Here is a 27,690-nt window from a genome sequence, read left to right as displayed (position 1 = left end):
TATTTGACCAGACTCGGGAGAGTCGCGAGAACGGGATCTCTAAAATAGGAAGGTGGCCCCTGTAGCGGCAACGATGCTCGCCTGCGGGGAGAATTTACAGCGTATCATCGGTAGGCTAGTAGGAATGGTAATCATAAAGTGGATTCTTGATCAAAAATGTCAAAGCTTCTAATGAAGGGTCCAATTGCTCACTGTTAGCCTGAAGGGCGGTTTGGTCAGTCATCTTTTGCAGAGGAAGTTGCGACCGATGTTGTTTAGATTATATTTCTCTTAATTTTCAGGCTGTCAAGAAAGTCAAGGGACAGGCATGTTTTCATTACCCATAGAAGTCAGGTAGTTATCAAAACTACTATAACTAGCGACAGATCTCCCCCCTCGCTGGATATAGCTCGACGGATCAACTCCTTCCACAACAAACTTCTAGTCGATTCAGTCCGTGGTCGGAGCACAGGTACGTGAAGGTCAAAGTATGGAACGGTTCACATAATTTCGGAACATAGACTGAGTTAAATTTAGCGTTCAAATGCAGCCTGTGACTGCAGTGATTATAGTCGGCGGCTCGCATAGTGGTCTAGGTGCAGCAAAGCAGATTTTCAAGTCGCTACCCGACGTTAAAGTGACACTTATTAGCACCAGCCCAGACTATTTCTTCAACATAGCGTCCCCTCGGCTTCTTTCCAGACCTAAAGATGTCCCGCTTGATCAATTGCTGATTCCGATCGAAAACCTATTTCAAAAGCACCCGGGATCCCAGTTCGAATTTGTTCATGCCTCCGTCACTGAACTTGATCCGGAAAGCAAAATCATTACCACGGACGATGGAGCGTTGAGGAAATATGACTATCTTATAATTGCTTCTGGAAGTATGTTCATCTCATCTCTTCAAGAAGAGCTCCATTTTCTCACGGGTTCGCTGTTTATAAATAATGCTGATCACATCCGTCAGGTCATACTCACAGCGGAAATGCAGACCCATGTATACCATTCAAACAGACCATGGTAGATATACTAAGAGAAAGCATTCCTAGAGCACAAGAAACCATAGCCAATGCCTCAAGGATAGTGATCGGAGGCGGCGGTCCTGTGGGAATCGAGATAGCTGGAGAAATTGCAGATGCCTATCCCGATAAAACTGTGACCATGGTATTCGCTGGTTTCCGACTTCTGGACGATCTAAAGGGAAGGGCCAGTATCGAAGCTGGCAAGAAACTCAATAGGCTTGGCATAATTGTGAAGTCAGGGCACAAAGTGAGTATCTTATTCTAAATTATTGGCGGGCAAAACCATCGACGGGAAAATGAAACTAACTTGGTTACTCTAGGTCAAAAGTGTCTTGTTTAATGAAAAGACCAATGACTGGACTGTAGTCCTCGTCGATGGCTCAACTCTCGAAACAGATCTGTACATTTCAGCTATTGGAGTAGTGCCAAACAACAGCTTTATCCCCAGTTCCCTGCTCTCACAAAGCGGATGGGTTGAATGCGATGAAAACCTTGCCGTCAAGAACGTCTCCGATATTTACGCTATTGGTGATATTGTTGATGGACAAAAGAAGATGGCCGCGGTCATCAAGTCACATATCAGCTGTGTAGTAAAGAATCTGGCTGTCGATATTAATAAAGTGGGTTTTCGACAGCCACTGAGATTGCCATTTCTAGACGGAAGTAAGTGAAATTTCAAGTGCTGATAACTGCCGTATTTGCCTCGGCTACCTTTAGTAGCTGATTGCTAACTGTTAGCTATGAATAGTGCTGGTACCAATAGGAACAGATGGTGGTACAGGGCAGCTTGGAAGCTTTGTTCCATGGAGTTGGTGAGCTTCTTTTGCCTTTGATATTGCACTCTATTCTGATTTCTACTATGATTTCAAAGAATCTTTGAACATATCTTGGGACTTCTCTGAGAGTTGTGAGCTCCCAAGATATGGCATAGGGACTTTGGCAGGCTGTCAGCGCTTATTCCTCATGACTGAAGGCTAATAATGAATTAGGATGATCGGCTATTTGGTTCGTTTTATTTTACTCTCAGTTTGCCCTCTATTTTGCTCTTGGAGCTGAGAGCTTCTTGGCCTTCGACATGTGTCTCATTCTAAGGCGCTTGTACTACTTACAAATCTCTTAGCTCTAGAAAGCTTCCATATAGAAAAGTACTGATAAGTTGACAGAAAGGGGACTTCTATATGTCTAAGACTAATATGTTCGTCATAAAGGAGTGAAGACCAAGCTCCAGTATGATTAGCTAAGGTGTTGTATAAAGAATTATGTAAATTTAGAGGTAGCGAATAGAAGGTTGTAGGGTAATTGTTATGTCTAGGGGTAATGACTTGAATTGACTGCTGTTCTACAGTGGGAAGTATGCTGTATATATAGGGCTCTTCAAGCCCTATTTCTAAGCTTTGCCACCTGCTTAGAAATAGCTATTTCTAAGCTTCGCCACAGGCTTTATAAGCTTTGCCACTTGCCACTTACAGGCTACAACAGTAATCTTAGGAGTTAAGACTAATTAAAATATCAAATTATCAAAATTAGTTAAGAGAATAACACAATATAGAATAAGAACCTATAATTAGGCCATTAATTATGACTATTATAGCAAAGTCCGCATCTTTATTCTTTGGGACCTCGTGTACTACGGCGCTGATCGCAGCACAGTTCATAGATACGACCGGTAAGTGAAAATTGATATTCCCAATTCCAAAACCAATGAGACTCATAATGAAGGCAGCTCCACAACCATGGAAAACGCGATGCCAATGGGCGAGTAGCCAATACGTGAGTCTTTTGCTTCAAAGTTTCGTGTACCATCTGGGAAGTATGCAGATGCTTGAGCAAGGAAGACAGCTTTTGAGATAGACCAGTGGCAGAAGCTCATACAGTACCAAGAGATAATGGAATCCTATACCCGAAAAGCAATGAGATGAAGTAGGTTAATCTGTACATACCTTACGGCGCCGACAGGCTTAAAAATCTCCGCTCGATCGATATCGAAGTAGCTCAACTCTTCTACGGAACGAAAGGTGCTTATGTGTGCATTGTAAATAAGATACAGGTAACTAACCTCCAGTTGCCATGGGTTTGCGAAGCCGACTACAAGCCAAATTTGGATTTTTGGGTACATTTTTACCTCCAAGTGCTTGAGCTAATAACCCTAGAGCAACCAGAAGTAGAGATACTAATCTGATTCTGATTGAACAGCGACACAGACTTTGAGAGGGGTATTCTTACAATGTTCTTGTTATGATCCATTGTTTTTTGCCCCTCACAATGGTGAAAAGGGCTCAAGTTATAGCACCATTGCCGATTTCATTGGTTCCTGATCCCTGATCTAAGAATCATCCCACTGTTGTTGCTAATGGCGAAAGAGGCTTAAGTTATGGCACCATCACTGACTTTGGTAGCTTCCAATCTACGAAATACAGCCCTATATAATCTTTAAAGGTCACATCTATTTCATATGTTATGTCAAATCTAAACATCCTCTATTCATAAGCAAACGACTATTGCAATGGCGCCACCCTCAGCGGATAGTCCTGTCGCTCATCATGTTCGAGAAGAGCCCGAGGCTTTGCAAACCACTATAAACTCAGAACCCTCTAGCCTTCTTTCGAAGCATTACCCTACTCCTCTAGTCTATTCGGGTTCCCTCGATCAATACGAGTCCTTTGACCTGACGACAGTGATCGGGAAAGAGTTTCCGACAGTCCAGCTTACGGAGCTTCTTAAAGACGATTCCAAGATCAAGGACCTAGCTATAACGGGTAGCCTTTCCCAATAGCAGATGTCAGAACATGTTCATAATTAATTTTATCTTCAATAGTTTCTCAGCGTGGCGTTGTCTTTTTCCGTAACCAGGACATTAACATTGAAGAGCAAAAGACTCTAGCTCAAAAGTTAGGAGAGCTTTCTGGCAAACCCGAGACGTCGAAGGTTAGTAGCTTATGGGATTGAGGGATGCATTCGCCATTTATCTAAGTAAAATAATCATTTAGCTACACAAACATGCAGTAAGCAATAGCAAGAGAGGGATTCCGGTAGACGACAAAGGAACCCTCGATGACGAGGTCTCTATTGTCTCATCCGACGTATGCTATCCATCCATCAAATCAGTGCTTGTTATATTTAACTCGGCTACTAGACACCTAGAGAAAGTGATGGCAACAAGTTTGCTGATCGAGCTCCTAGAAAAACGGCTAATCACGTTTGGCATTCTGAGTAAGCCTATCAGGCCTATGCTTTTGATTATTGTGAAGCAATTCAGATCCGAAATCTGACAAACTGATCTAATATAGTATCACTTTTGAGAATATTCCATCAGATTATGCTCTTCTAAAGGTTGTAAGTCTTCCTGGAAAAGTAGGCGGAGATACACTCTTTGCTTCTGGTTACGACGCATACGACCGCCTTTCTCCCTCGTGGCAGGATTTTCTCGAGGGTCTGACAGCGACTCATTTCCAGGTATGGAGTTATTATTCCACTTACGAGCTTATCTATTCTAACCGTATCATTTTGTTCCCTAGCCGTCTTTCAACAAAATAGTTGCAGAGAAAGGAATCGAACTCATCGAGGAAAACAGAGGAACACCAGAAAACACTGGAACGCACTTCCAGGCCGTACAGTAAGGCAAAGTTTAGACTTTAGCCGCGCTTAGTATATTCTAGAGATACAAGAAGCTGACTGGCTAATATTAGTCCCGTCATTCGGACGAACCCAGTCACGGGGTAAAAGAGCCATAAATCTTTCATGTTGTCTCTTGTGCTAATTATCTTTAGTTGGAAGAGTATCTTTGGTGGGGGACAACAGGTTGAACACGGCTGGATTAATAACGTTACTGACCGAGAAAGCGAGCTTATCAAGGGCTATCGTTAGTTACACCTATACTAAGTTGATATATTCACGTTTAACCATGTACTTCTGTTTTCTAGTCCTCGAAACCATTGCATCAAACTATGACTTGCAAGTTCGGATCAAGTGGAATCAAAACGACTTGGCGATATGGGATAAGTAGGTTACTCGCTTCTAAAAAATTCTTATGACTGGCGACAACATCCTGATAATATTCTTAAAGTCGCTCCGTTTTCCATACAGATATTGGGTAAGTTTAACCATACTATTTGAATATATGCAGAACTCTAATATATTTTACTTCAGCGATTATAAAGAGAAGCGAGTAGCACATCGCGTGTTGTCTCTTGGAGAAAGACCATACCTTGACAAGAATTCATCCTCTCGACGAGAAGCACTAGGTGGGCTGTAAAACTATAGTTTACTGTTTTCAAAAGTTCACTAGGATTTGATAAACAAGAAACTCTGGTCAATCAAGCGGTAGTCTAGATTAGAACAATTCACTGAGGCTATAGAGAATATAATTTACTTTGCAGTTTCTCCTCTTGCATTTACGGTAATCACTAAGCGGTCTTAAGAGTTTAATAAGTTTTATGTGTTTACTAGGGATTAGAACTGTCATTTTCTCCGCGACCAAAGAATATCACAAGGCGTACCTTCTATCATAAAATGTCTAGGAACGCTAGAATCTTTAATCCAGGATTCACTAATTAAAAAAAGTATAGTGTGTGTAGGAGCGTAGCGGTAGTAATGGTCAAGCAGTGTTTGGGCTGTGATTCAAGTCGCAGTTGCAACAACATCATCTGAAGACATGTCCAGATCCTCAGATTTTTGAATAAGCTCCAATGCGAGATTATTGCGGAAATTCAGAAGAAGAAATTTATCTGGCTCTCTTCAGTTCCACCTCTAATGGGCTCTTTTCCCATGTCCAATAGATTTTTTGCGTGGTCCAATCAGCTACAGTTATGCCCTTTGGAGCATTAATATCAAAATTCCAGATCAGCTTAGAAAGTATAAGACGCATCTCCATCCACGCCAACGGCTGTCCAATACAATTATGAGGCCCTGTTGAAAAAGGTTGGAAAGCAGCTTTGTTATCAAGTTCAAATTGGGGGGAATGCTCGTTTAGCCAGCGTTGTGGCAAAAACACATCAGGAGAGGCAAAATTGGAGGAGGACCGGAAAGTACCCCAACAAGGCACCGAAACTGTCATACCCTCCAGAATAACGTGCCCGCAGATAACAGCACCTCCCTTCGGAACTTGACGCCGCAGTCCATCTGGTAAAGGCGGACAAAGGCGAAGTGTTTCGTGAAGTACCGCAGTCAGATATGGAAGCAATGCAGTGGATGCAGCCGAAATTTGATCCTCCGACGAGAAATTTGCCCTGTTCTCTTCGACTAAGGTTTTGAAGACTTTGGGATCTCTCAGCAGGTAGGTAACGGCCCCAGTCAAAGCCGTAGTCAATGTTTCACTTCCAGCTACCACGACGGCCATCGAATTCGCTTCTATTTCCTCCTGCGAGAGACATGAGTCTGGAAACTTCTCGTTATGTTCAATGACGTGCGACATAATATCTGCGTGTTCAGGTTCATGTGCCAAGCGGTCTTTGACTTTCGTATGCGTAGTGGCAAGTGTTTTCTGAAGATCGGCCAATGCCGACGCTGGGGTGATGCTCATTAGAAAGGCCTCAAGCCACGGGTAGTACTTGACAGAAACTGCCATTAGAACTGCTTTGAAATGGAGAACCACCGCGATCCATGGGTGATATTGAGTATCCCTAAGACACCCAAAATCAGAGCCCCAGCCTAAATCGCCGATAATATCAAACGTTGTAAAGTTCAGCCATTGTACCAGATCCACGACGGCAGTTTCCCCTCCATCCTTGACTGTGTATTCCTTCAACTTGGAAATTAAAGTGTTGCTAAAGTGTTGAACAGTTTTCTCGTAGTTTCGTGTGGCTTTCTCCGAGAAAGCGGGTTGGAAGGCTTTACGAAACCGAGCGTGATCAGCGACTGGAGCTGATATCACGTTGTGGGCTTCAACTCCAGGTGGTCTTGAGCCCCAAATCTTTGGACGGATAAATGATTTGTTCAAGTAGATATCCTTCCATGCTCTGGGATCTGTGAAGGACAACTCATCTGGAGCAACTCTCACGATGCTGCCATATTCATCATGAAGACTTTTGACGCGAAACGGAAGGGTTCCAGAGAGCATAGCATTGATGAACGGTATCCTAGACATACCCCATAGTCTCGCGCCCTTAAATTTTGCTAACGGATGGAAGAACGCGTTGTAAAAGGCATGGGTAATGAAGTACTGATCGGCGTTTGCATTAGCAACTGCTTTTCGCAGATGTCCGAAGTAACTTACGCCAAAGATAGATGTTGCTAGTAGACTGCTGATGGTGAATAAGATAGACATATTATCTCTATCAATGCGCCAGTAGATACTAGCGATGAGAAGAACGAAAGCATGAAGATGGGAGTTGCAAACAAGGCTGTGCAGTTCGATGCAGATCCAAGACACGGGGTGGCTGACTAATCCGTTACTGCTGCCTGTTTATAGGGGGCTTACAGCTAAACCAGTGTAGCTAAAAGTTCAGCTAGTGTAGAGAACCCACTTTAAATAAATGTCTATGCTTCTCTACACTGGCCGAGCTTTAGCGAGAGTGGTCTCTATACGTAGGTACCTAGGTAAGATCTTACACTGGGCCAGCTATAGAGGCGCGCGCGCGCTGTATAAGCGAATTATAATAAAACTATTCCTAATCTAGCCTAGCATATGCCTAGCATATTCCTCTTATGGGTAATATACTCTTCCAGTAGAAATAAAACAAGGATATAGAAGATGCAAAGCTGCAGGAGGATGAGGACGATTGAGACTAAGCCTAATCAGGACTTCATAGTTTTCAAAGTAGTCCCATAGCCAGGCTAATGTATAGCAATTCGTATGGTAGACCGTTCAGCCTTAGTATCCTTAACACTGGAAAATTCACTAACAAGGCCTCGCATATCCTTGAATCGCTCAAATGCAACCCTTGCTAATAGCGTCGTCATTCCATCTCAAGTACCAGAGGTAGGGGAAGGATATATCCAAATGACCAGTGTCCACAAAAATGACTCTTTTGCAATCCTAGCACTTTTAACATATCATTCATCCCAAACTTTCCCCTTCGAAAGTTCCATCAGCGTTCCCAGCGTAAGCAGAACAGCCGTCTCCCACAGGCAGCCACAGCTCTTCCTAAACAAAAGCTGACCCTTGACTCCATCCGCCATCTTCTTCGCGTCAGTTTCCTGGATAAACTCTGCAAACACTTCTTTCCTTGCTGTGCAAGTCAACTTTATCCGCGCACGCGAAGACACTTGTCCCCACACAAATTCAGCTTCTCGTCCCCAAGTCGGGGGAGGATTGGGGAATGAGTCGTAGTAATTTTTGTGTTTCTCTGTATGCGGCTCGGAGCTCTCTACCTTGGTAGGTAAATAGACTGGGAGAACTTGATAATGTTCTTTCGAACTAGTGGCCTGTTCGTACTCCGGAGGTGGCCTGTTCTCCTCGTAAGGCGGTGGTGGGACGTCGTCGTGAGTACTTATCTTATTCAGAGGTCGCACTACTGCCACCGCCTTGTCCACTTTCTTCGCAGGAACATCATTCTCATCTAAGTTATCCTCCAGCCACGTATTCTCTAATTGATCTAAAGAATTCTCGCGATCAAAGAGCGACACTTCCATAGACCACCTTGCGAGAATAAGCTTTGGCTGAAATGAAGCCTGTACAAAGACTCGAATGTCGCCTTCCAAACATACCTCGAGGATTTTCTGAGTTTGTTCGTCAGGAAATTCTCTTTCGAAAATAGCGCTGCCAACTTCGCGGCCATCAAATACCCGTTGCAATATCATGGAGACGTTCTCTAGCACGGGATTGAACCCCCTCTCATCATCAATAAACATATGATACAGTGCCGGCATCAAAGGATGCAAGTGGTATGAATATCTGGTAGGATTGTCGGGGTCGACGATCAGGTGCACGCGTGTTAGGCGATCTGGGGCTTTGAATTTGGGCAATATGATTTCGGGCTCTTTGCCTTTGCCTTTGCCTTTTATCTTGCGGATTAGCCGATCCATGGCCGGTAATTGTACATGCGCATCGTCAATAGGCGATGGGTTGGACACTGATATCTGTCGGAATATTGCACATGTTGTGGCGGGTTGAAGTAAGAGCACTTTGGAAGTGAGGTGGCTCGATTACGTGAAGATCAGCCTGGTCAAAGCCTCCATTAAATCCGCTTTAGGCAAGCACAACTGACTAGGGTCTCTACTCGAAGGATTTTGTGGAACACCATCAACTAACTTCAGAATATTGACGGTATTGGATTAGATTGACTTCTTGAGGGGTGTGATTTCGTCCTCATGTACGCACCCTTTCCCTAGCTCGATCTCGAGAACTGGCTGGATACCTGACTAAGACCAAACAAAATTCCCATATAGTTGCGCGTAATTTTTCGCGGTATGTAATGGGAGAATAAATTGTATCAATTGTAGAGGATAGCAGTTTGTTAGGTTAAATGTTAGTATTATAGTACTAATCGCAATAGCTCATAGTTTTTGTCTACCTATGTAGCTTGGGTATCAAATGCTACTTTGCCCTTGTCAAACGTACTTGAAAACGCTGCTGACATCGCCTGGATATCTTTACTCCTCGATCAGTTCGATCATCTAGGTAGGGAAAACCTAGCCTTTTGATGATCCCTCTTGATGTTTCGTTTCGTGGGGTCTTCGGAGCGGCATACTCATCATCGGTGGTTGGGATGTTCTTCGATTGAGACATAGCTTATTTCCGAGATCACCGCCGCCTATCGAAATCCTTTTCTCTTCTACGGTCCCGATTATCTGGCGAACGGCTCCGTCGGGGCTTGTAATCCGAGTGTCGTCTTCGCTCTTCACCTTCAGGTCTCCGCCTATCTCTATCAGGGCTCCGACTTCTGTGTCTCCTTTCACGTCTCTCGACACTTCGACTTCGGTCCCGCTCGTCATGTCTTCGCCTGTGTCGACGTCTGTCTGCACTCCTCGACCGATGCCGATGCTTTCTGTGTTTCCTCTCCCGACTCCTACTTCTATCGTCCCGCTTTCGTTCTTTCTCTCCGCTCTTACCAGCTAGCCCACCCTGTCCAGGCTCTGTGGCTTCGAGTTCCATAACAGCCTCACCCATAGTCTTCCCCACAAAACTCCCAAATGCCTTTCCTCCTCTCCCCACATCATCCCCTTCTTCCCCTCCCATTTCCGTCTCCTTAACCATCCGATTCACTTCCCCCACACTGATAGCATTCACGCCTGTAGGCCCTCTATCCGCAACCGGCAGACCAAGAGCCCTAGACATCGCATCCTCCTCCGCCTCCTTTATTCTCTTGACCTCTTCCTTTCTCTCCCTAATCTCCTTTTCTTGGGCCGTCTCTCCATTCTCGCCTTTCTCGTCATCGCCCTTCGCATACCAGTTCAAGTCGCGTCCTTTCTGCCAGCGTCCGACGGGTGCCATGAGCGAGTGACCCAGGTAGTTTTCGCGGTGCTGTGAGGTGCTAACTTCGTCCCAGGAAAAGTTTACCCCGCCACGCGACCCCGACTTGCGGATCGAGGAGAGGAGGTCCATGGTTGTGAGATCGAGAGGTGTGCAGTGGTGTGTTATTAACAGAGCGTGTATAACTTTTAAGTGTATGGATGTTGATGGGCGTGCGGGAGAGCGCGAGGTTGCGTTGCGGAGAGCTCAAGAGGTTGGGGAATGATAAATAAGTTTGGAAGCTTGATGAAAGTGGATCCAACTTAATCGGGTCACGTGCTAACCTGAATATGTTCCCCCGTCCCCTTTTATTCGGCAATATTATTCTCCACATTTGCCCCCTCAATTATCAAGTGAAGGCTGACGCGTCCTAGAAATCTGGTCTTCACCCTATAAATATTTTAATCCCCAATTCCCAATTCCTAGTTATTCAGCAGCAGCAACCACGGGCATTAACTTAGTGCTTCACGGAAACCGACTTTGAAAGATTACAGAACTTGGTCGGAAGTCAGCAGAAGACTATACCTAGTTTTAAGAGCATTGCTAGATTGTCCCCATGAATCACATTATCCTCATCCCCTTTTCTCCTTTTCTCTCTGTTTGCTAGAACTAAACCGTCTATTTCTTCTAGAGTTTCTACCCGTTCAGAGCATGTCATATGCATCATTTTCAAGCTTTGATTCAATTCTGTCCTACTTTTTGGCTTTACCAGATCATATATACCTTAGACGAAGTCCGTCTCCTCTCCATACCATCAATTACATTCCCGCTTTGGGGAAGGTCGATGTCATCGCATATCTCGAGAATGCACTCCGCCGAAGGGTGGCCCTTTTCTCTACTTCAAAACCAAAGTTGAATAGAATCTATTGTGTTGTGCTCTAATCAAAGGATATATCGCTTTTCCAGCCCAAGTAGTGTCTGTATGCGGTCAAAATTCAATTACTTTAATCGTTTCAATGGATGCGCCTCCGTGTTCAGTACATAATCATCTAAGGAGATCAGATCTGGTGGAGAAAACACCAGGTAAAAATACTTGAGTGTCTCTGATAACCAGAAGCTCTAGGGAAATGTGTTAGTACCAAGACCAAAGAGTTTTGTGTTTGCAAGCTTACCTCCATGGAATCTGTCTTTTTCGGTGGTTTCCCACTAACAGTCACATCTTCAATCCTAGCATTTCCAAATTCCGTCTCAGTAGCATTTTGAATCGCTTGAAACATATTCCATGCAGCATCCCGGAATTCCACCAGTCCTGTGATGCGGTATAAGAGGAAAACGCTCTCGATGGCTTCTGGCCGGAGAAGATAAGATGGATCACGAGCGTTTTTGAATCCTTTCGGGAGATTATGATCTCCATCCAATTCCCACATCTCTTCGTCCCATGCACAACCATCCAATGTTTCGCAAGGGAACATATTGAAGATTTCGGGCATGATGCCTGTTGGGAAAGCAGCATATGCATAGCTGCAGCCCCTGGCCAGTCTCACTCCCAAATCGACATGGTCGTCGCGGCCAAAAAGCCGCCCACTCAGAGCATACATGCCTCCAGCAAAACAGCTCAAGTGTTCCCCTTCTGGTACCAAGTCTATACCTCCGTTCTCATTTACTCTCATTCTGCCTGCAAATAGAATATCTTCCCCATGGGCGAGCATAGGTCGAAACAAAGCGTTTTTCTTGATTGTGTCCAGTGACGATATGGTCAATTTCTCATACACGGGGTTTAGCCCACCCATAAGAGCATGCATTTTCGGGAAATATTCATATAGAGAGTCTGCCAGAGCGCCAATGGAAAATTCACGCAGATTGAACCCCTCGTTTCGCGAGTCGATCATCGTGGGCCACATTCCGGGAATCTGGGTCGTGCTTTGATGCCTTTCAATCAGATCTGTGATTCGCGAGATGGCAGCATAGTATTTGGGGTCCTTCGTGATTTGTGACAATCGAGTAAACTCCAGAGAGAGGGAACCTGGTGAAGCAATTGGACCATGGCTATCTGCTTCTAGCTCCCCTGCCTTTGCTTTCTCGAAGTCGAGCCAAAAGGGTGGCATTCCATTGGGGGTGTCAAACCCCGCATAGAGCATGTCCCCAAGCTCGATAGCCTTGTCCAATAATACCTGCGAATTGCTCAAATCATACGCTGATAGAAGTCCCCCAAGATGGCGGATGGTAGTTTCGAATATGTTGCAAGAGGTGTTGTTCGTGTAGTTCCAATCAATGGTAGCCACGGCAGCCACCGCGTCCTTGAACTCAGCCTCCAGTCTCATAATCCACAGAGTATCCAGGCTATCAATCAACGTCGCGGCCCATCCTCCGAACGTGTCTTTGCTGCCGCCAGACAGGGGCATAAGTTCATCTCGCATCCAAGCATGCTCTTTGTAAGACCGCCAACATTTCTGAAACGCCCTCCGTACTGACTGACGCTGCGACTCCAATTGTGCAAGGTCGAATCGAGATTCTTTCGGGAATATATGTTGTATTCGTGGGAGGGAGTGTGGTCTGCCTTTGGGAAGAGGGATCCTGGATGGTATGGGGTTTCGGCGAGATACCTTGCTCCAATCGAAGCTGCTTTTCACAGCATGTATCTTGCTTGTCTTCCCCCATCCTTTTGGTAGAAACTCTTCGATGTATTCAAATCCGCCGCCGCCTCCTTCTGCAGGCCTGTCGGGCGCTATCGGTCGCTGGAGGTAGATAATACATATAATGACTGCAGCAATAATGACATTGTGTAGGGAGCGTCGAGAACTTCGCCTCAGCATAATCGAAGAAAAGGAACTGTAATAATATATTAATGAGTGACACGAGCTAGGTAATAAAAGGAAGCATAAAAGAGAAAAGGTATATATTGAAGTCGGAGTATAGGTCGTGGGAGAAGAACGCGGGGGACCGCGAGAAGTTGACAGTTTGACGAGCCGTTTGAGATGTGCTTATTCTGGTTGCCTTTTCAGGTTAGACTTCCCGCAATCACGCTATTCATAGAATAAGGTACGGTAAGGTCCGGGACATAACGCCAAGACACTAAACCCTAGCGTTTCGCGAAGCACTTAACCACTCTCACTGCCTAAATATGCCATTCTTGGTATAATACAGCATGTCGATAGTATAATATACCACGCATATCTAAAAACTTAACATCATTCTTCTTTATGTCATTCCATTCTAGTTTTTTTTATTCACCTGTTTGCTTGGGCGAATGGGCTGGTCGTTGCCCCGCCCCCTTTTTAAGCGAGGCACCAATTTGTAACCACCAACTGAACATTGGTCCCCATCATCACCATTCTTTACTAACGCACTGAAATAAAAGCCTTACAGGTCTAAACCCAGTCTGCTTGTTGATTCTGCAATAACGGTTAGGACGAAGTTCTCGCAATACGGGATTTTCAAGAGCACTCACTAAAACTATAGTTAAAACCAAATCTTTCAGTATTCATTTTGTGGCCTCAACCCTCCTCCTAGCGCAAATACTCACTCGAATTGACAAGTGGTGTCCAGTCACCCGCTCCCTTGTCTGATATGACGCCTTGGAAACCCCAATTATCCAACGTTTAGCTTTCTTTTCAACGCCTGCAAAAAGGTTGAGATGCTTGCAAAAGGTCGTCGTGCTACTGGTTCCTCACTTAATTGGGAGTTCAACAAGCTGTCCCATGGTTTTCAGTTCATAGTGCACCTCACTCATTCTACTCAAACCTCCCTGTAGCCCATATTGGACGAAGCAAGTGTTTCTGAAGCCATGGTATGGTGGTGGTTGACCCGTGCCACGTCATATTCTATTCATGCAGTGGAACACCTTATTTGATCATTCTATAGTCTCTGAAATAGAGCAATCCGGCAATGGGGAGGAAGGCACCGTCATAGAATCACTTCCCATTTCCTGTTTCTTTTCCGAATGCAAATTCTCTTCGTGTCTGCCGCAATCAAACTTGCGTACGAAGGACTTGGTGCAAAAGCGACACCCAAATCTTCTGTCGTCTGAATGAGTTCTTACATGGACGTTGAGACTGTGAGCTCGTGTGAATTGCTTTGGACATTCAGCACATTTATATTTTGTAGCGGGTGGTTTGATCTTTGGGAATCTCCAGGCAAAAGCTGCTGGGTCGGGGTGCTGAAGTGTCATGTGCCTCTTGAGCTCTCTTTCAGTACTGAATCCGAGGTGTATTCGCGGGCAGCTAAATTCTGTGCAGCAGAAGGGTTTCTCATGGCGGCTGACGTGGTTATTCAGACGAATCGTATCCGGGAAGCCTTCGTGAAAATAAAAACATTTCTGTCGGGGACATTTGTTCCAGTTATTACCGTAATACTTCTCCAGCTGCTGCCTAGATACTGTGGTGAGGTTCATTGATCGGTTCAAACCCTCAAGAAGTTGTCGATTCCTGTTGATAACTTTCCCAAAGTCTCCGAGTCCTGACAGCTGATCATCCGCGGCTCGGGACTTTCTTGTGTGGTTGAGTAGATGAAGTAAGTTATCAACAAAATCAGTGTCCTTGATTGATTTGCCTCGTTCTCTTAGTTCTTGGGGGATCTCGTCCGTCTCCAGCCCGCCGACACTACATGTATCATAGAATTCATTGACTGCAGGACCAAGCAGGTTGAATTTCGATATGTTACTCATCTCCAGAAAACGCAATACTTCCTCCAGGTGATCAACCCAATGCAGCACGGAGTAATCCTGAAATGCATAACTTCCATTCATCAGGTATTCCTTTACGCGTTCCTCTGGCGCATCGGGGTCGAAACAGTCGAAAGTCAAATATTTCATGCATAAAACAGCAAGTCGATATTCTTCCACGTGTATTTCTACGTAATTGTTGTGTATTAGATAACTTTGCATTAAGACCCATTAGTAGGTGTACATTCTATACTCTAGAAATAGGAATTGAACTTGTTGATTTTGACTTACGACTTTGCTGTTTCGTGCACGAGCTGTACTCTGTCGCCCGGCAAGACATCCACGAGAGAGCCACAGAGGTCTCGAATATCTATAGCGAGATGGCTATTCTCAAAATCAACGAACCGATCCTTTGTGTTGATTGATACAGCTCCCTGGATCTCGTGCCATTTTAATGGCCTTTTGGCAGAGACAATCCAACCCAGGAGTTTTTGAGTCACTACTCTTTCGCCCGCCTTCGGATTGGTAAGTATGCGATTCACGATTCTTGAATATCTATATGACTTAGCAAAATCCCAAGATTTTGTTTCTATAGGCCCGCTTACGCTTGTTCAAACCCCTTTGGAAAAGTCTCAGGCTGTAGTTCTTCAAACAATTTGTCTCTGGAGACTTGGTCATGCAAATTTGTCAAGACAAGCTTGGCAAATAAAAACATTCCTGATAGATGTGAATAAAACTATAAGCAATAGGAACAATATCTTGTCACTAATGTGTGAGGCATTCTTACCTTCACATCCACCGAGGACTGCTGCTTTAATGTGTTGTAATGTGAGATCCGGTATTTCAAATTTCAGCTCAATTTTGCTCAACCAACGACTCGCATAAGCTTCGATATCGGACTTGTTGTGTTCCTCGGTAAGTCGCAGTACTGATGCTTTTCGGAGTAATCTTCGTATGTCATTCTCGTCCTGACTAACAAAAAGACCTCGGAGTCGTCCTGGGGTAATATCATTGTCGATGAGTGAGGTAAAGAATGAAAGAATGGCCCTTCTTTCCGAATATTCGCATTCGTCGATACCATCAATCACGATATAGGTTTGGGGAACCGTTTCCAAACACGTTCTGAGGAGCTCCACAGCGGACTGGGTCGAGACCAAGGAGACCTGACCACTGCTAATACACTGGTCGTACAAATATGGCAAAAGGTCGTCGTGAACGTTAAGGAGCTGTGATAATACTGACCGGGCGATGGCAAGAAATGTTCTTCTTTGCTCATCTTGATATTTGCAATAGAAGAAAACTGTTGATTGTTGATCTAATCGCAGCCTCTCTTCGATGATTCGCGATGCTAAAATTGTTTTCCCTAAAGGTAACAACTTAAAGAGCGCACCAGGCAGATTGTAGTCAAAGGGCCTCACCAGCACCAGGTATTCCATTGATCCAAACAACACTAGACAGAGAACTTGTAGAATCCATCCAAGCTTTTATAACATTTTCTCCAAATATCCATCGACCTGTATTTGGGTAGTCTTTTCGCATACCAGCAGCTGCTTCTTGGTCCACAGTTGCATCAGTTGACGCAAGCCAAGTTCTAACAGCGAGAAACTTTTTATCTCTTTCTGCTTTCTCAATGGAGGAAAAAGATTCGCGGACTCTCTCTCGGTCGACTCGAACTTCTTCGATTTGAAGAAGATTCGCTTGCCCCTCGATAAGTGCCTTGTGACTGCGAAGATCGTCCAAGATATGTTGAAACCTAGCTTTGAAGTCCTTCCATGTCGACCGAAATAATTGTTTCCAGGCTTTTAATGTTAGACCCGCACATTTTAAATAGAGAAGATATTTTGTCTTACTTACTCGGCTTTTTGAATACCCTCAATGCTGACAGATGAAAGTCCAGAATGTCTTTATATATCATGGAGAGAACATTGCTCATTTGTAGGTTTGATTCAAACAGTGTCTGAAACTGTTGCAAAAGCGGTATATTTTCTGCAAGTTGTTTATAGGCATCGAGCAGAATTTCGAAGGATTCGGCCCATCCACTTGCAATCTTCACAAGCTGATTAGAAGAATTTTCCGCACTCAAGAGGAAGATGAGCGGTATTAACCCTTAAAAGTCAATGTGAAAAATCAACGTGGTACTAACTTGGAGACAAAACTTCATGGGACCCCATATAAAGCATAAAACTGACGAGACGTTCAGAAAGACTTCCACAACCTTTCCATATTGCTCCATGGCTTCGAGGAACGCTTGGAGTCTTGGAAGATTCATCATTTCCTTCTTCCGGCCCTGCTCGTCCTGAATAGCGACTAAAGCCACTCGAACATCTTCTAGCGATGTGAACTTGAAGTCTTCAGACTCTCTATCGGTGAGTCGAAGTTTAAACTTGGACAGCACGTCGTCGAATGCATCGTGAGCTGATGCCATAACGGTGTCATAGCACGCGTAATAATAATCCTCCACAAGAAATAAGCCAGGCCTGAACCGCAGAGCTTCGGGTAGAGCTTACAAGATCTCAAATTCAAAAGTTGAAAGCGAGAAGTGCACATCACCGAGTCAGGCTGATGTCGAAATTGTGGTTTCAGCCAGAAAAGAGGCTTGGCGGTTACAGCCTCCCTGCAAGGCCGACTCAACTCCTGGTCCTGCAGGCTGCAGCCTGTAGTTAAGTGAACGTGGCACGCATTACTCCGTGCTTTAGGAATTGAGAAGCTAATATTTGCATAAACAGATCGTAGAAAAGCTAGATATTATCAAATGGGAATTGGATCTTGCGAATAATTGGTAGTCACATCTCAAGGAATTGTAGTACATCCGTACCCCGTAGAAGGCTACCCAGCAGGGTGTAAGTGTGCAGATGACAGGGGTCTGTAGATGGGTGGCGGGGTTGAAGCAGTGTAAGACAAGTGAGGCTGACGACTGACCTTGCGGCTCACCAATTATTATGATTATTCCCTTAAAGACGAAGCCACCCTCCCGTCTTTCTTCTTTTGCGAACATGTTCCTAATGATCAGGAAGGGATTATACTCTTGGTATTCTGCGTATCAATGGAGGAGTCAGCTAATGTCATCAGCATACCAGTGCTCATACTACCTCCAGGGGCCTCAGTTGAAACCATCAGACGTCAAAAAAGCGCGAGGAATAGCGACAATATACTACCAGAACCAATTGAGCCTCTGGTTAGGGTAGGCCCACAGTATGTACCATTACAATACCAACGAATCTTACTCGAATCTAATTGACCCAACTTAGTTCAGAGGCCTTCAACCTGGGCTATAGCACCGATGGGAGATTGAAGCCAAAAAAATCGCCAGATACATCCCAGCAAAATCCCGACTCGCCCAATTCGCCAAGTCCATCAACTCAAAGCGACGTGGAATCGACAGAATGGGACGAGGCTAACAAACTCCCGCCATTAATTTCAATTCCGTTCGAATCTACAGGAGACTTTTCATCTGATGGCCTTGCAAATGCGCGGGCTGCAGCTAAGAACAATACATGCTTTGGAATGGTACGTACTGTTCATTGTCCAGTAATTATCTTGAAACTGACCGATCGCTAGATTCATAACACGCGAGTAAAATTACTCGATCCAGCCACAGTCACTCGAGAAACTCCCGGGGAAGACCTTTCGAAGGAAGATCATCTTTATTCTCTTGAGCTTGCCTTCAAAGATGGGTGCGCCTTTGTGAGTTTTCCCGCTAAGGAAAGGTTTGCAGTCTTGAATGAAGGGGTTGCCAAAGTCCTGCGTGACATCTCAGCTCTGTCGAATTGCCGGTTTGACGCCTACTTGGAATTCGAAGAATGGAGATCGTTACTAGAGAGTCTATGCAAATCTGAAAAGCACAACTTTTTCCCTATCGACATTATTATTTACGGCTCAAAATCGATTCGCACCGGGATTGGCACTTTGCTTTCCGATAGTAAAATATATCTGCAGCATCCATGCTATGAGGAACCTGATACGGATTATGATAACCCACATTTTTTGAAACTTGATGGCCTTTCTTCTGCCTTACAGTCTTCAAGTGGCAGCTTGGAAAGTGGAAAGCAAATTATATCTAAAGATATCCTTGGCTTTAATAACAAACCAGTGGACGAGCTTACCACACAATCTCAACTCCGCCGAAGAATGGCCACCGTGTATGATTCATTGACCCGTTCAAAAAAACTCGAGAGAATAGAAGCGGATATCAGAATAACCACAGAGCTGCTACCGTAAGTTCCCAAACCCAACCGCGAGATACATTCCATAACATTAAGGTGAAGTCATCAAGAAGAAGCTTTGTGTTTCATGGAACAGAGAGAACTGGGGCCGGTCCCAAGTGAATTCTGCCTGTGGCAATCACGAATCCGCCAGAATCAGTCGTAGTGAGTCAAGAACACAGTAAATGTATCGTTTTCAAATCAGTGTGCTCATCCGAAACCTTAGCTATGAGCATTCAATCACGGGTCTAAAGACTACGGAATGTCCGACAGAATGTATTGGGGGCATATTAGCCGACGATATGGGCTTAGGGAAGACTTTGACAGTCATTTCCACAATCATACGAACAAGTGAGCGTGCAAGATCTTTTGCCACGAATCAGGATGGCAGTGCGTTCCTCGTTTCGGAGAAGACTGAAAATTCGCAACGTGCGATTTCAAGGTCGACACTTGTCGTTGTGCCTTCACCATGTGAGTACAACTCTGTTTGCCACTGTTAACGTTGCTTTGAGGTTATCTAGTAACCTTTTATTAGTGTTGATTGACGAGTGGCTACAAGAAGGACGTGAGTTTAAACTTTGAAAGAGAGTCACCCTTTAAAGAGCTGAGAATTTAACCAAATTATTATGTAGCCATTGCGACGGATCTTTGAATGTCACGAGATATCACGGTCGAGGTCGTGAAGTGGATCCATACGCCCTCGCTGACTCTGATCTCGTGCTAAGCACGTATGCAACTATTGCAGCTGAATCGCTTCAACCAGAAAGCGCGCTATACAGAGTAATTTGGTTTCGTGTTGTTCTTGATGAAGGTGAGAATGCTTATATACAACCAAGCAGATCGGGCTTTGACTCAAAGGTGTAGCTCATACCGTGAGAAATGGTTCTGCAAAAGTATTCAAAGCAGTTTCAAAGATACCAGGAAATTTTCGCTGGTGTTTGACAGGAACACCCGTTCAAAATAGTCTTGAGGATCTTGCTTCTCTCGTTGCATTCATTCGCGCTGGACCACTTGACAGTCTTCCCGACTTTCGGAAGCATATCATTTCTCCACTCGTGAAAGGAACTGAGCAGGGTATGAATAATATTCGCCTTCTTCTGGACTCTATATGTTTACGGAGGACTCAAAAATTGCTTCATCTACCTGAGGTGTCCGATGAAGATCGGTATATCGAGTTCACGGCCTCGGAGAAGTCACTATACAGCAATACTCAAGCGGAAATGATCAAGGCCATCAAGCAACACGACAGTCATGACAGAAATACCAAAGGATATTTCGGAATATTCCAACTTCAACTGCAACTTCGTCGGCTGTGTAATCACGGAACCTTTCAAAGGTCTTTCTCTCATATATCTGCCGAAGGAGCTTCATTCGACCCTGAAGAAGCTCTTGCTCTTTTGAAAGAGAGGGGTGAAGGGAAATGCGCCTATTGCAATACTCATGTCACAGGTTTGAAAGATATCGAAGACATTGTCAGTGGCAAGTTCACTGTCTGTGGCCATTTGTTATGTTCAGGCTGCCTCCCACGATTTGAAGAAGGACTAAAGACTGGAAAATCCACCTCACGCTGTCCACTATGTCTTAGAGACATCAGCCGAAAGTTTCTAGCAAGTGACGAGGAAATAGCTGAGGGGGCCGGAAGCAATCTGAAAACGGAATTGAGATACTTCGAAGAACGCGGTGTGTCTTCGAAACTTTCTAGCCTAGTCATGGACCTCAAACAGAATACGACGGAAGGCAAAAGGTAGGCAGCCTAACCTTGGCAAGACCAGAAACTTCAAGTTCGTTTCGCTGACAAGTGGAAAGTATCGTCTTTTCATGCTGGACTCGATCCTTGGATCTGGTCGGCAGATACCTCACTCTAGAGAACATACAATTCGACAGGATCGACGGTACCTACTCCTCGGCTCAGAGACACAATGTTTTACAGCACTACCACTCTGATCCAAATGTTCGAGTCCTGCTAATGACAACGGGAACTGGGGCAGTAGGGTATGTCAGACTCCAAAGTGGTGAACCCTTTACTCACTAACCTTATAATCTAAGGCTGAATCTGACCATCGCCAGCTGCGTCTATCTATTGGAACCGCAGTGGAACCCTATGGTTGAAAGTCAAGCTGTTGCACGGGTTTTGAGACTTGGTCAGCGCAGGAATGTCAAAGTGATACGGTATATCGTCATAGATACGGTTGAAGTGGTAAGAAGTCATAGAGAGATAAGTTTTACTTGGGCTAATATAAGAGGTTTAGGGTATGCGATCTCAGCAATCCAGAAAACGCGACTTTGCTAGGCTCGGATGGAAAGAAGATTCCTAAATGAATCTCGAATATATGTGCCTTTTACATATCTGTATAAAAGTTTTCTTCGATTCAAATACTAAGCAAAGCTCTTTAAATGGAAAATTATTATATGCATCCAGCCTTATTAACGCTCATATCACGTGAAAAGCCAGAAATAATAATACCACGTGCGAGACCTGAGGTCACGTGTAGTAAGAGATGAGTTGTATAAAGCTTTTCCTATTACACTATTAAAAACTGGTTGTATGATTCTGCATTGTCAATACCACTCCAGATACCCATTCTGTTATTCTAGATATTAGAGGACTCACGTGTCGGCTGTTCACCACATATTGCCGTGCTCCCCTCAGCTGAATTGTAGTTGTAAATTTATACTTCGCCCCACTTAGAGAGCCGAAACGTGATCATTCCCGTGACTTTTCAAAAAGCGGTGCAAGAAAATGAGGGGTTTGAACTGAAGAGCTGTCGCTTCGAAGTCCAATAGTATTGTATTCTCTAGTGTGGAGACTAATAGCCGATGAATATACCAATAGGAGCTTATGTTGGCTACAGGGAAGGGGGGAAAATACGAAGGATTCCAAACCATGCATTTCCACCATGCATTTCCGGGATGTTTACAGGGGTACACGCACACGATTGACCCCCAAACCTCCACGTCAAGTGACATGCCTACTTACTCCGTCTTTTTATATTGATCATCAGAATATTATATTACTACTACGAAGAATGCACTATAGCTAGCGTTGACCATAAGGCGCCTAGGATACTTATATCATAAAAACTGGAGAAGGCTAGTCAGGTGCATTTCTCTGAATTTTGAAGTGGTTTAGCCGAGTACGGCTCAATTGGCGATAGCCTTGCATCGCATAATTTAAATAATTGATGGGTTCTTAGAGGAGGAAGACAACGATGCTTGCGATATAGAGGAAGGTACTCTACGGTGGTGAGTTATTACTTGGCCCTATTACAATCAAGCGAAACAAGTAAAGAAGGAAGGACTATTATGTGTATTTTAGGCCTCGGAAGGCGACTCGACTAGTTGTAATAGAAATGTGACCATGAGATGCAACTAGCATCTGAGAAGAAGCGTTTTTACCAAACAGCGCTGCCGTACGGAGTAGCCTAGCAGTAATGCCCAATCTTCAAAAATACAGCGCCTTCTGCCACCAAGCACACCTCTGATTAGCCAGCACATCCGGAATCGTCGAAATAGACGACACATTCAAGTCCAACACTATCCCATCAGGCGAATCCTCATAATACGTTGGGAACCGCGGCAGCCCACCTCCATTTGGATCGCCATTAATCGCAAAGTTCGTAAAGTACTCCTGCATCTCAACGGCAAGCGTATCGTTCAGCACGGCACTGTTCGGGCTCTGGTAAAACGTATACGGCACGTCGTCGCCGTGAAGCGACGGCGCGACGCTGAACTGATAGCTATACGACCTATTCCCGAACGCGCGGTCCAGATAGTTGGCATTACAGGAGAACAGCGCCTCGCCGACAATCTCGGCGGCGCGCGCGATCTGGTTCGTGTAGTTGTAGGTGCCATTGAAGATGGGCGGGTAGAGCGTCTGGGTGATGTAGTTGAGCGTGTTGCTAGCATTGGTGTTGGGGAAGGAGACAAGGATGACGTTTTGGTCGAAGGTTGCGGGCGTAGGGACGAAGGGCGACGTGAAGAAGATTCCTTCGTTGATGTTATGCCCGGTTACTATTTTGATCGATTTGTCAAACTGTCCGTCGAGGAGCAAGGGGCCGGGAAGAGCTGGTGCGAAACTTCCGTCGACGACGGGGTCTATGAACGCATCGTTAGTTGGAAAGTCATATACGTGCAGGTTGCTAGATGGGTAGGAAATCTTACTGAATGTAAAGTCCCCATACGGTGCTTCTCCAACCATAATTGCATTGGTAAGTTGTAATGCATGAGTGGGCAGTTTCCTCGCTTCCTGCAGGGTGCTCACATTTGCCGTAGCTAAAAAGCGCTGGAATAGGTCTTCCTTTCGTTTGTTGGTGGGAACTGGGAGAAATGCGCCGCTTTGAATGATGGCTTGTTGAAAGGGTGCTGGTCCCCTCGAACCTCCGTAAGCAGTAATTTGGTGGATTGTGCTCCCACCTCCAGCCGATTCTCCCATGACTGTAACTCGATGAGGATCTCCGCCGAACTTTGCAATGTTCTGTTGAATCCACTCGAGCGCCATTCTTTGGTCTAGTAGACCAGCATTGGCTGTTCCATTCATTTGAAACGTGGGCCCCGAGAGGAAACCCTGGAGTTAGTTAGTAATAATAATAATAATAATAATAATAGATGAATATAAGAAGAGCGAGTTCTTACGAAGAGTCCAAGCCGATAGTTGATCGCCACATATATCACGCCTTCTTTCCCATTACTCTCACTGGCTCTGACCAATCCTGCGCCACTTCCATAAAGAGTCTTCCAACCTAGAGTGTAACCTCCTCCATGAATCCATACCAACCTACGCCTTTTAGCATGGACTTATAGTTAGGGTAATAAATCGTATATACATACACTGCAGCTCCTCGTCCCTGCCCTCTGCTTTCGAAGATATTTTTTGGTGAAAGAATATCCAGCACAAGACAGTCTTCACTTGTTCCATACGCCACAGTTGGTAGCGTTGTGATATTAGGAGGCTGGTAGCCCGCTGATTGGTTGATAGCACCAATTCCTTCAGTAAGCCACTTCACGGCGACACTTGTCCAGGCTGGTGCACCTTGAGGACACACTGAAAACCTTGAGCCGTTATTTAATGGCTTAGGCGTTGTCGGGCAATCTACGTCGAACGGAACAGGAGCTTGAAAGCGAAGATCTCCAAGTGGCGGCTGTGCGTAAGGGATATTGGAGAAGTTGTAGAACTGCCCCGTTGCCTGTTGACGCTTCAGCCGAGATAGTCCACCTGACAGGAGCACTGGATACTCACATTGTAAACGCCTTCGTGGATTTCATAGCCCAGATCTACTTGAGGTGTTGAGCAATTACCTTCAAGAGCAATGGAATTAATCCCCCAGATAAGCAGGCTTAACACGGCTACGTAAAAGGCCATTGTGAACATGAATGTTTTCGATCTCAACACCTCTCTCATCTTCAGAGCCATACCGAACCAGTTATAGAGCATATCTCTCACCGTCCTTCGCGTCGGCATCAATGATGCTGCATAATGAGCTGCATGGCGTTCCCACTCTCAAGTACACTGATCCCTATCGGGCAAGGCCGAAATAAGCAGGCGAATGTGACCTCCATATCCGGCAGGTCGGAGAATAATCATATATTTAAATTAAATTCCCTCTCGGTAATTCGATATAAAGGTTATAATTTATGAACGTTGTGGTGGGTTTCTGCGACCAATAGAGATTCGGGGTGCATGTGCATGACATGCGCCGAATTATAGGCAGCCTACCAGAGCCGAGTCGCTATCGTACGACACGTAGGTGCTATACAACAACGAATAGGCTTGGGCACATACTATATTTTATATCGAAATCCCAGTTCACCGCCGTCAGCTCTGACATATGGGCTTTGTGTTACCCAGGGTTGGAATGCGGGGTAGCGAAAAGAGGTGTCTGAGGAATGGATGATGGAGGATTAAAGTATGCCCAGCTCATCCAGCATGCCAAGTCAGAAGTTCATCCTAAGTCGTGGCAATTCTATTTTAACCATCAGGTGTCTTCACTAAGGTACACAAAGTCCGTCGACAAACATTCAAACTTTAAAGAACAAGGATCATGACTGAACCAACCTCGGATGGGGAGAAGGGCGGCCTCGATGAGGATCACGTAGAGCGTACGGTGATTGAACTCTCCACCGATAGTCGGGTCACGGCTTTTACACCAGAAGAGCAAAGAGCCATCATCTGGCGTATCGATCGACGACTAGTCCTGACATTAGGATTCTTATACATGATTAGTTTAATGGATCGGACTAACCTTGGTGCTGCTGCCATCGCTGGGTATGCTAAATGCTAACAAGCGCCCGATGCTTGACTGACAATAGTATAGAATGACAAAACAACTGAACATGAATGACAAGAATAACGCCTACACGATCGTGTCGTTGGTGTTCTTCCTTCCGTATGCCCTTTTCCAACCACCGGCAACTGTTGCCATACGCGAAATTGGGCCTCGAAGATTTCTTGCCACCATTGTCTTTTTCTGGGGAGCTGTTATGATCGTAAGTAATTGGTGGCTTGGATCAAACCTTTGGCGGGCTATGCTGACATCCTCCAGTCTTTTGGATTTGTGAAATCATGGGAAGTCATGGCAGTCGTGCGTGTTATTCTCGGAATTCTTGAAGCTGGCTTTTATCCAGGATGCATCTATCTCCTCAGCACTTGGTACCCAAGATACGAACTCCAGAAACGAAACGCGGTATTCTATCTGATTGGGAGTTGCGCTTCAGCTTTCGCTGGAATCCTTGCCTATGGTCTCATGCAGTTGAATGGCCGAGCAGGTCTGGAGGGTTGGAGCTGGATCTTCATAGTACGTTAACTAGTGGTGGTACACCTGAAGCTAGGTGATCTGAGCTGAGCTAACAAGTTCCTGTTAGGTTGAAGGCATTCTTACCTGCATTCTTGGCATATTCTCTTATGTCATGATTGTCGATTTCCCTGAGCTTTCGCCCAAGTCCTGGAAGTTCCTCAACGAGAAAGAGGCTGCTTTCATAGTTGCGCGTATTGAGCATGACCGCCATGATATCAGAGTAGAACCCTTTTCGCTTGGATCCTACCTCCGAAATGGTTTGGATAGCAAGGTTTGGGGATTCTCGGCCTTGTACACGCTGACTACGACCAATACCTATGCAATTGCCTACTTTCTCCCCATCATTCTCAGAGATGGTATGGGATTCAGTATTGCAAAGGCACAATGTCTTGTTGCTCCTCCATATATTTGCGCTGCTATCATCATGTACATTCAAGCGTACTACGGCGACAAATGGCACCTTCGTGGTCCAATAATTATTGGAAATGCGGCTCTTGGTACACCCTCATTCCCTGACCAATTATCACACTGCTAACATATGTCAGGAATACTTGGCCTTGGATTGTTGGGTTATCTCCACAACAGTGCCGCTCGTTACTTTGGTGTTTTCTTGGCTACGACGGCTTGCAATGCCAATTGCCCTGCCCTTGTGACTTATCAGGCAAATAATGTTCGCGGGCAATGGAAACGAGCCTTCACTTCGGCAACACTGATTGGCGGTGGTGCACTTGGTGGTATTATTGGGACGAGTGTTTTCCGAGCGAAAGACTCCCCAGGCTACCGTCCCGGTATCTTGACCTGTCTCATTGCCAATGCACTAATAATTGCAATCGTTACTGCACTTACCTTTAAGTTCTACCGGGCAAACAAGAGGGTAGATGCTGGAGGGAAGCAGATTGAAAATCAGGTTGACTTCAAGTATACGTATTAGTTGACGGGAAGGAAGACATCTCACAAGCTCTGGTTATTTGTAATAGGTCATTTTGAGCCATTCCCTGTTTCCGTGGCATCAATACGTCCTCAGCCGTTCGTTGTCTTGATTCCATGATCGACAAACAACATCTTGATTGCACTAGCAAATACCCTCGCTACAATAAAACATATGAATAAGCTCTTAGTATAATTCTTAACATATCGTTTTCAACGCGCGGGTGATTGTCTGCTTGCGAGACGCTTGTGAATTTTCAGAGTCACGAAAAACCTAGTCAAATCGACAAATAACGGTAACGCAAACAGAAGGAGTGTCCACCATGGGGCAACTTGGGGCACAAGACTCCAAAGTCACGGAACCGGTACCTCATTCGCAACAGAAATGCAATCGACAAACTAAGTGAACAATACGACCTAGCTTCGTCACAATCGAATGGAGTAGCGTCCGATAACTGTCACACTGGACTAGGTAGCAATGCAGCCACCGTGGGAGGACCTCCAAGCTTGAACTGCCGTTCCAACTTCCCAGCAACGCCACTATGTAAACTCAAGCCCAGTCAATCCTGAGCCGGCCTACACCTCCCTCGGCACAGCCATCAGCATCCGAACCAATCTATTCCGCATTTCTCCGATGGGGTAAATTTGAAGCGACTTACCTATGCAACCATTTCCCTTCCACGAACACATTGGGTGACTTTAAAGTTTGACCACCAATAGTGAGATGCACATGCGCGAGATCGTGGTGTCAATGGAGACATGACGTTCCGATTCTTCCCAG

The 27,690-nt window shown here is 45.1% G+C and overlaps 7 protein-coding genes across 7 annotated transcripts; 3 read left to right on the top strand and 4 right to left on the bottom strand.

The window, feature by feature from the left end:
• Nucleotides 1-3,504: 3,504 nt before the first annotated feature.
• LHYA1_G003151 (putative alpha-ketoglutarate-dependent sulfonate dioxygenase) lies at nucleotides 3,505-5,253 on the top strand (the record flags this gene model as incomplete). Its single annotated transcript, XM_031148125.1, has 11 exons — nucleotides 3,505-3,757; nucleotides 3,817-3,926; nucleotides 3,989-4,081; nucleotides 4,135-4,211; nucleotides 4,289-4,454; nucleotides 4,517-4,614; nucleotides 4,688-4,717; nucleotides 4,769-4,860; nucleotides 4,922-5,000; nucleotides 5,065-5,091; nucleotides 5,148-5,253. The coding sequence occupies 11 exons, from the start codon at nucleotides 3,505-3,507 to the stop codon at nucleotides 5,251-5,253; spliced, it is 1,131 nt and encodes a 376-aa protein (XP_031005867.1).
• Nucleotides 5,254-5,721: 468 nt separating this feature from the next.
• Nucleotides 5,722-7,263, bottom strand: aclL_3 (Cytochrome P450 monooxygenase; the record flags this gene model as incomplete). Its single annotated transcript, XM_031148124.1, has 1 exon — nucleotides 5,722-7,263. The coding sequence occupies one exon, from the start codon at nucleotides 7,261-7,263 to the stop codon at nucleotides 5,722-5,724; it is 1,542 nt and encodes a 513-aa protein (XP_031005868.1).
• A 4,065-nt stretch (nucleotides 7,264-11,328) lies between these two features.
• Nucleotides 11,329-13,108, bottom strand: MNS1_0 (Mannosyl-oligosaccharide 1,2-alpha-mannosidase; the record flags this gene model as incomplete). The annotated part of the gene is given in 3 exon segments (XM_031148123.1): nucleotides 11,329-11,448; nucleotides 11,502-13,064; nucleotides 13,082-13,108. 3 exon segments carry the CDS (start codon nucleotides 13,106-13,108, stop codon nucleotides 11,329-11,331), a joined length of 1,710 nt encoding a protein of 569 aa, XP_031005900.1.
• A 1,071-nt stretch (nucleotides 13,109-14,179) lies between these two features.
• On the bottom strand, nucleotides 14,180-17,414 carry HET-E1_15 (Vegetative incompatibility protein HET-E-1; the record flags this gene model as incomplete). Its single annotated transcript, XM_031148122.1, has 7 exons — nucleotides 14,180-15,203; nucleotides 15,281-15,544; nucleotides 15,595-15,706; nucleotides 15,777-16,352; nucleotides 16,408-16,788; nucleotides 16,844-17,045; nucleotides 17,133-17,414. The coding sequence occupies 7 exons, from the start codon at nucleotides 17,412-17,414 to the stop codon at nucleotides 14,180-14,182; spliced, it is 2,841 nt and encodes a 946-aa protein (XP_031005899.1).
• A 568-nt stretch (nucleotides 17,415-17,982) lies between these two features.
• RAD5A_2 (DNA repair protein RAD5A) lies at nucleotides 17,983-21,506 on the top strand (the record flags this gene model as incomplete). Its single annotated transcript, XM_031148121.1, has 11 exons — nucleotides 17,983-18,170; nucleotides 18,238-18,496; nucleotides 18,548-19,203; nucleotides 19,255-19,356; nucleotides 19,418-19,662; nucleotides 19,727-19,756; nucleotides 19,796-20,002; nucleotides 20,056-20,935; nucleotides 20,998-21,183; nucleotides 21,238-21,388; nucleotides 21,441-21,506. 11 exons carry the CDS (start codon nucleotides 17,983-17,985, stop codon nucleotides 21,504-21,506), a joined length of 2,970 nt encoding a protein of 989 aa, XP_031005880.1.
• A 1,127-nt stretch (nucleotides 21,507-22,633) lies between these two features.
• Nucleotides 22,634-24,550, bottom strand: patB_0 (Carboxylesterase; the record flags this gene model as incomplete). The annotated part of the gene is made up of 4 exons (XM_031148120.1): nucleotides 22,634-23,755; nucleotides 23,824-23,965; nucleotides 24,019-24,374; nucleotides 24,428-24,550. 4 exons carry the CDS (start codon nucleotides 24,548-24,550, stop codon nucleotides 22,634-22,636), a joined length of 1,743 nt encoding a protein of 580 aa, XP_031005879.1.
• A 679-nt stretch (nucleotides 24,551-25,229) lies between these two features.
• On the top strand, nucleotides 25,230-26,913 carry LHYA1_G003145 (putative transporter; the record flags this gene model as incomplete). Its single annotated transcript, XM_031148119.1, has 5 exons — nucleotides 25,230-25,453; nucleotides 25,503-25,674; nucleotides 25,731-25,982; nucleotides 26,050-26,479; nucleotides 26,528-26,913. 5 exons carry the CDS (start codon nucleotides 25,230-25,232, stop codon nucleotides 26,911-26,913), a joined length of 1,464 nt encoding a protein of 487 aa, XP_031005895.1.
• Between the last annotated feature and the right edge of the window lie 777 nt (nucleotides 26,914-27,690).

Source organism: Lachnellula hyalina (genome assembly GCF_007821495.1).
Source record: "Lachnellula hyalina strain CBS 185.66 chromosome Unknown contig00055, whole genome shotgun sequence".
Taxonomy (NCBI): Eukaryota; Fungi; Ascomycota; class Leotiomycetes; order Helotiales; family Lachnaceae; genus Lachnellula; species Lachnellula hyalina.
This window is presented reverse-complemented; position numbering and strand designations above follow the sequence as displayed.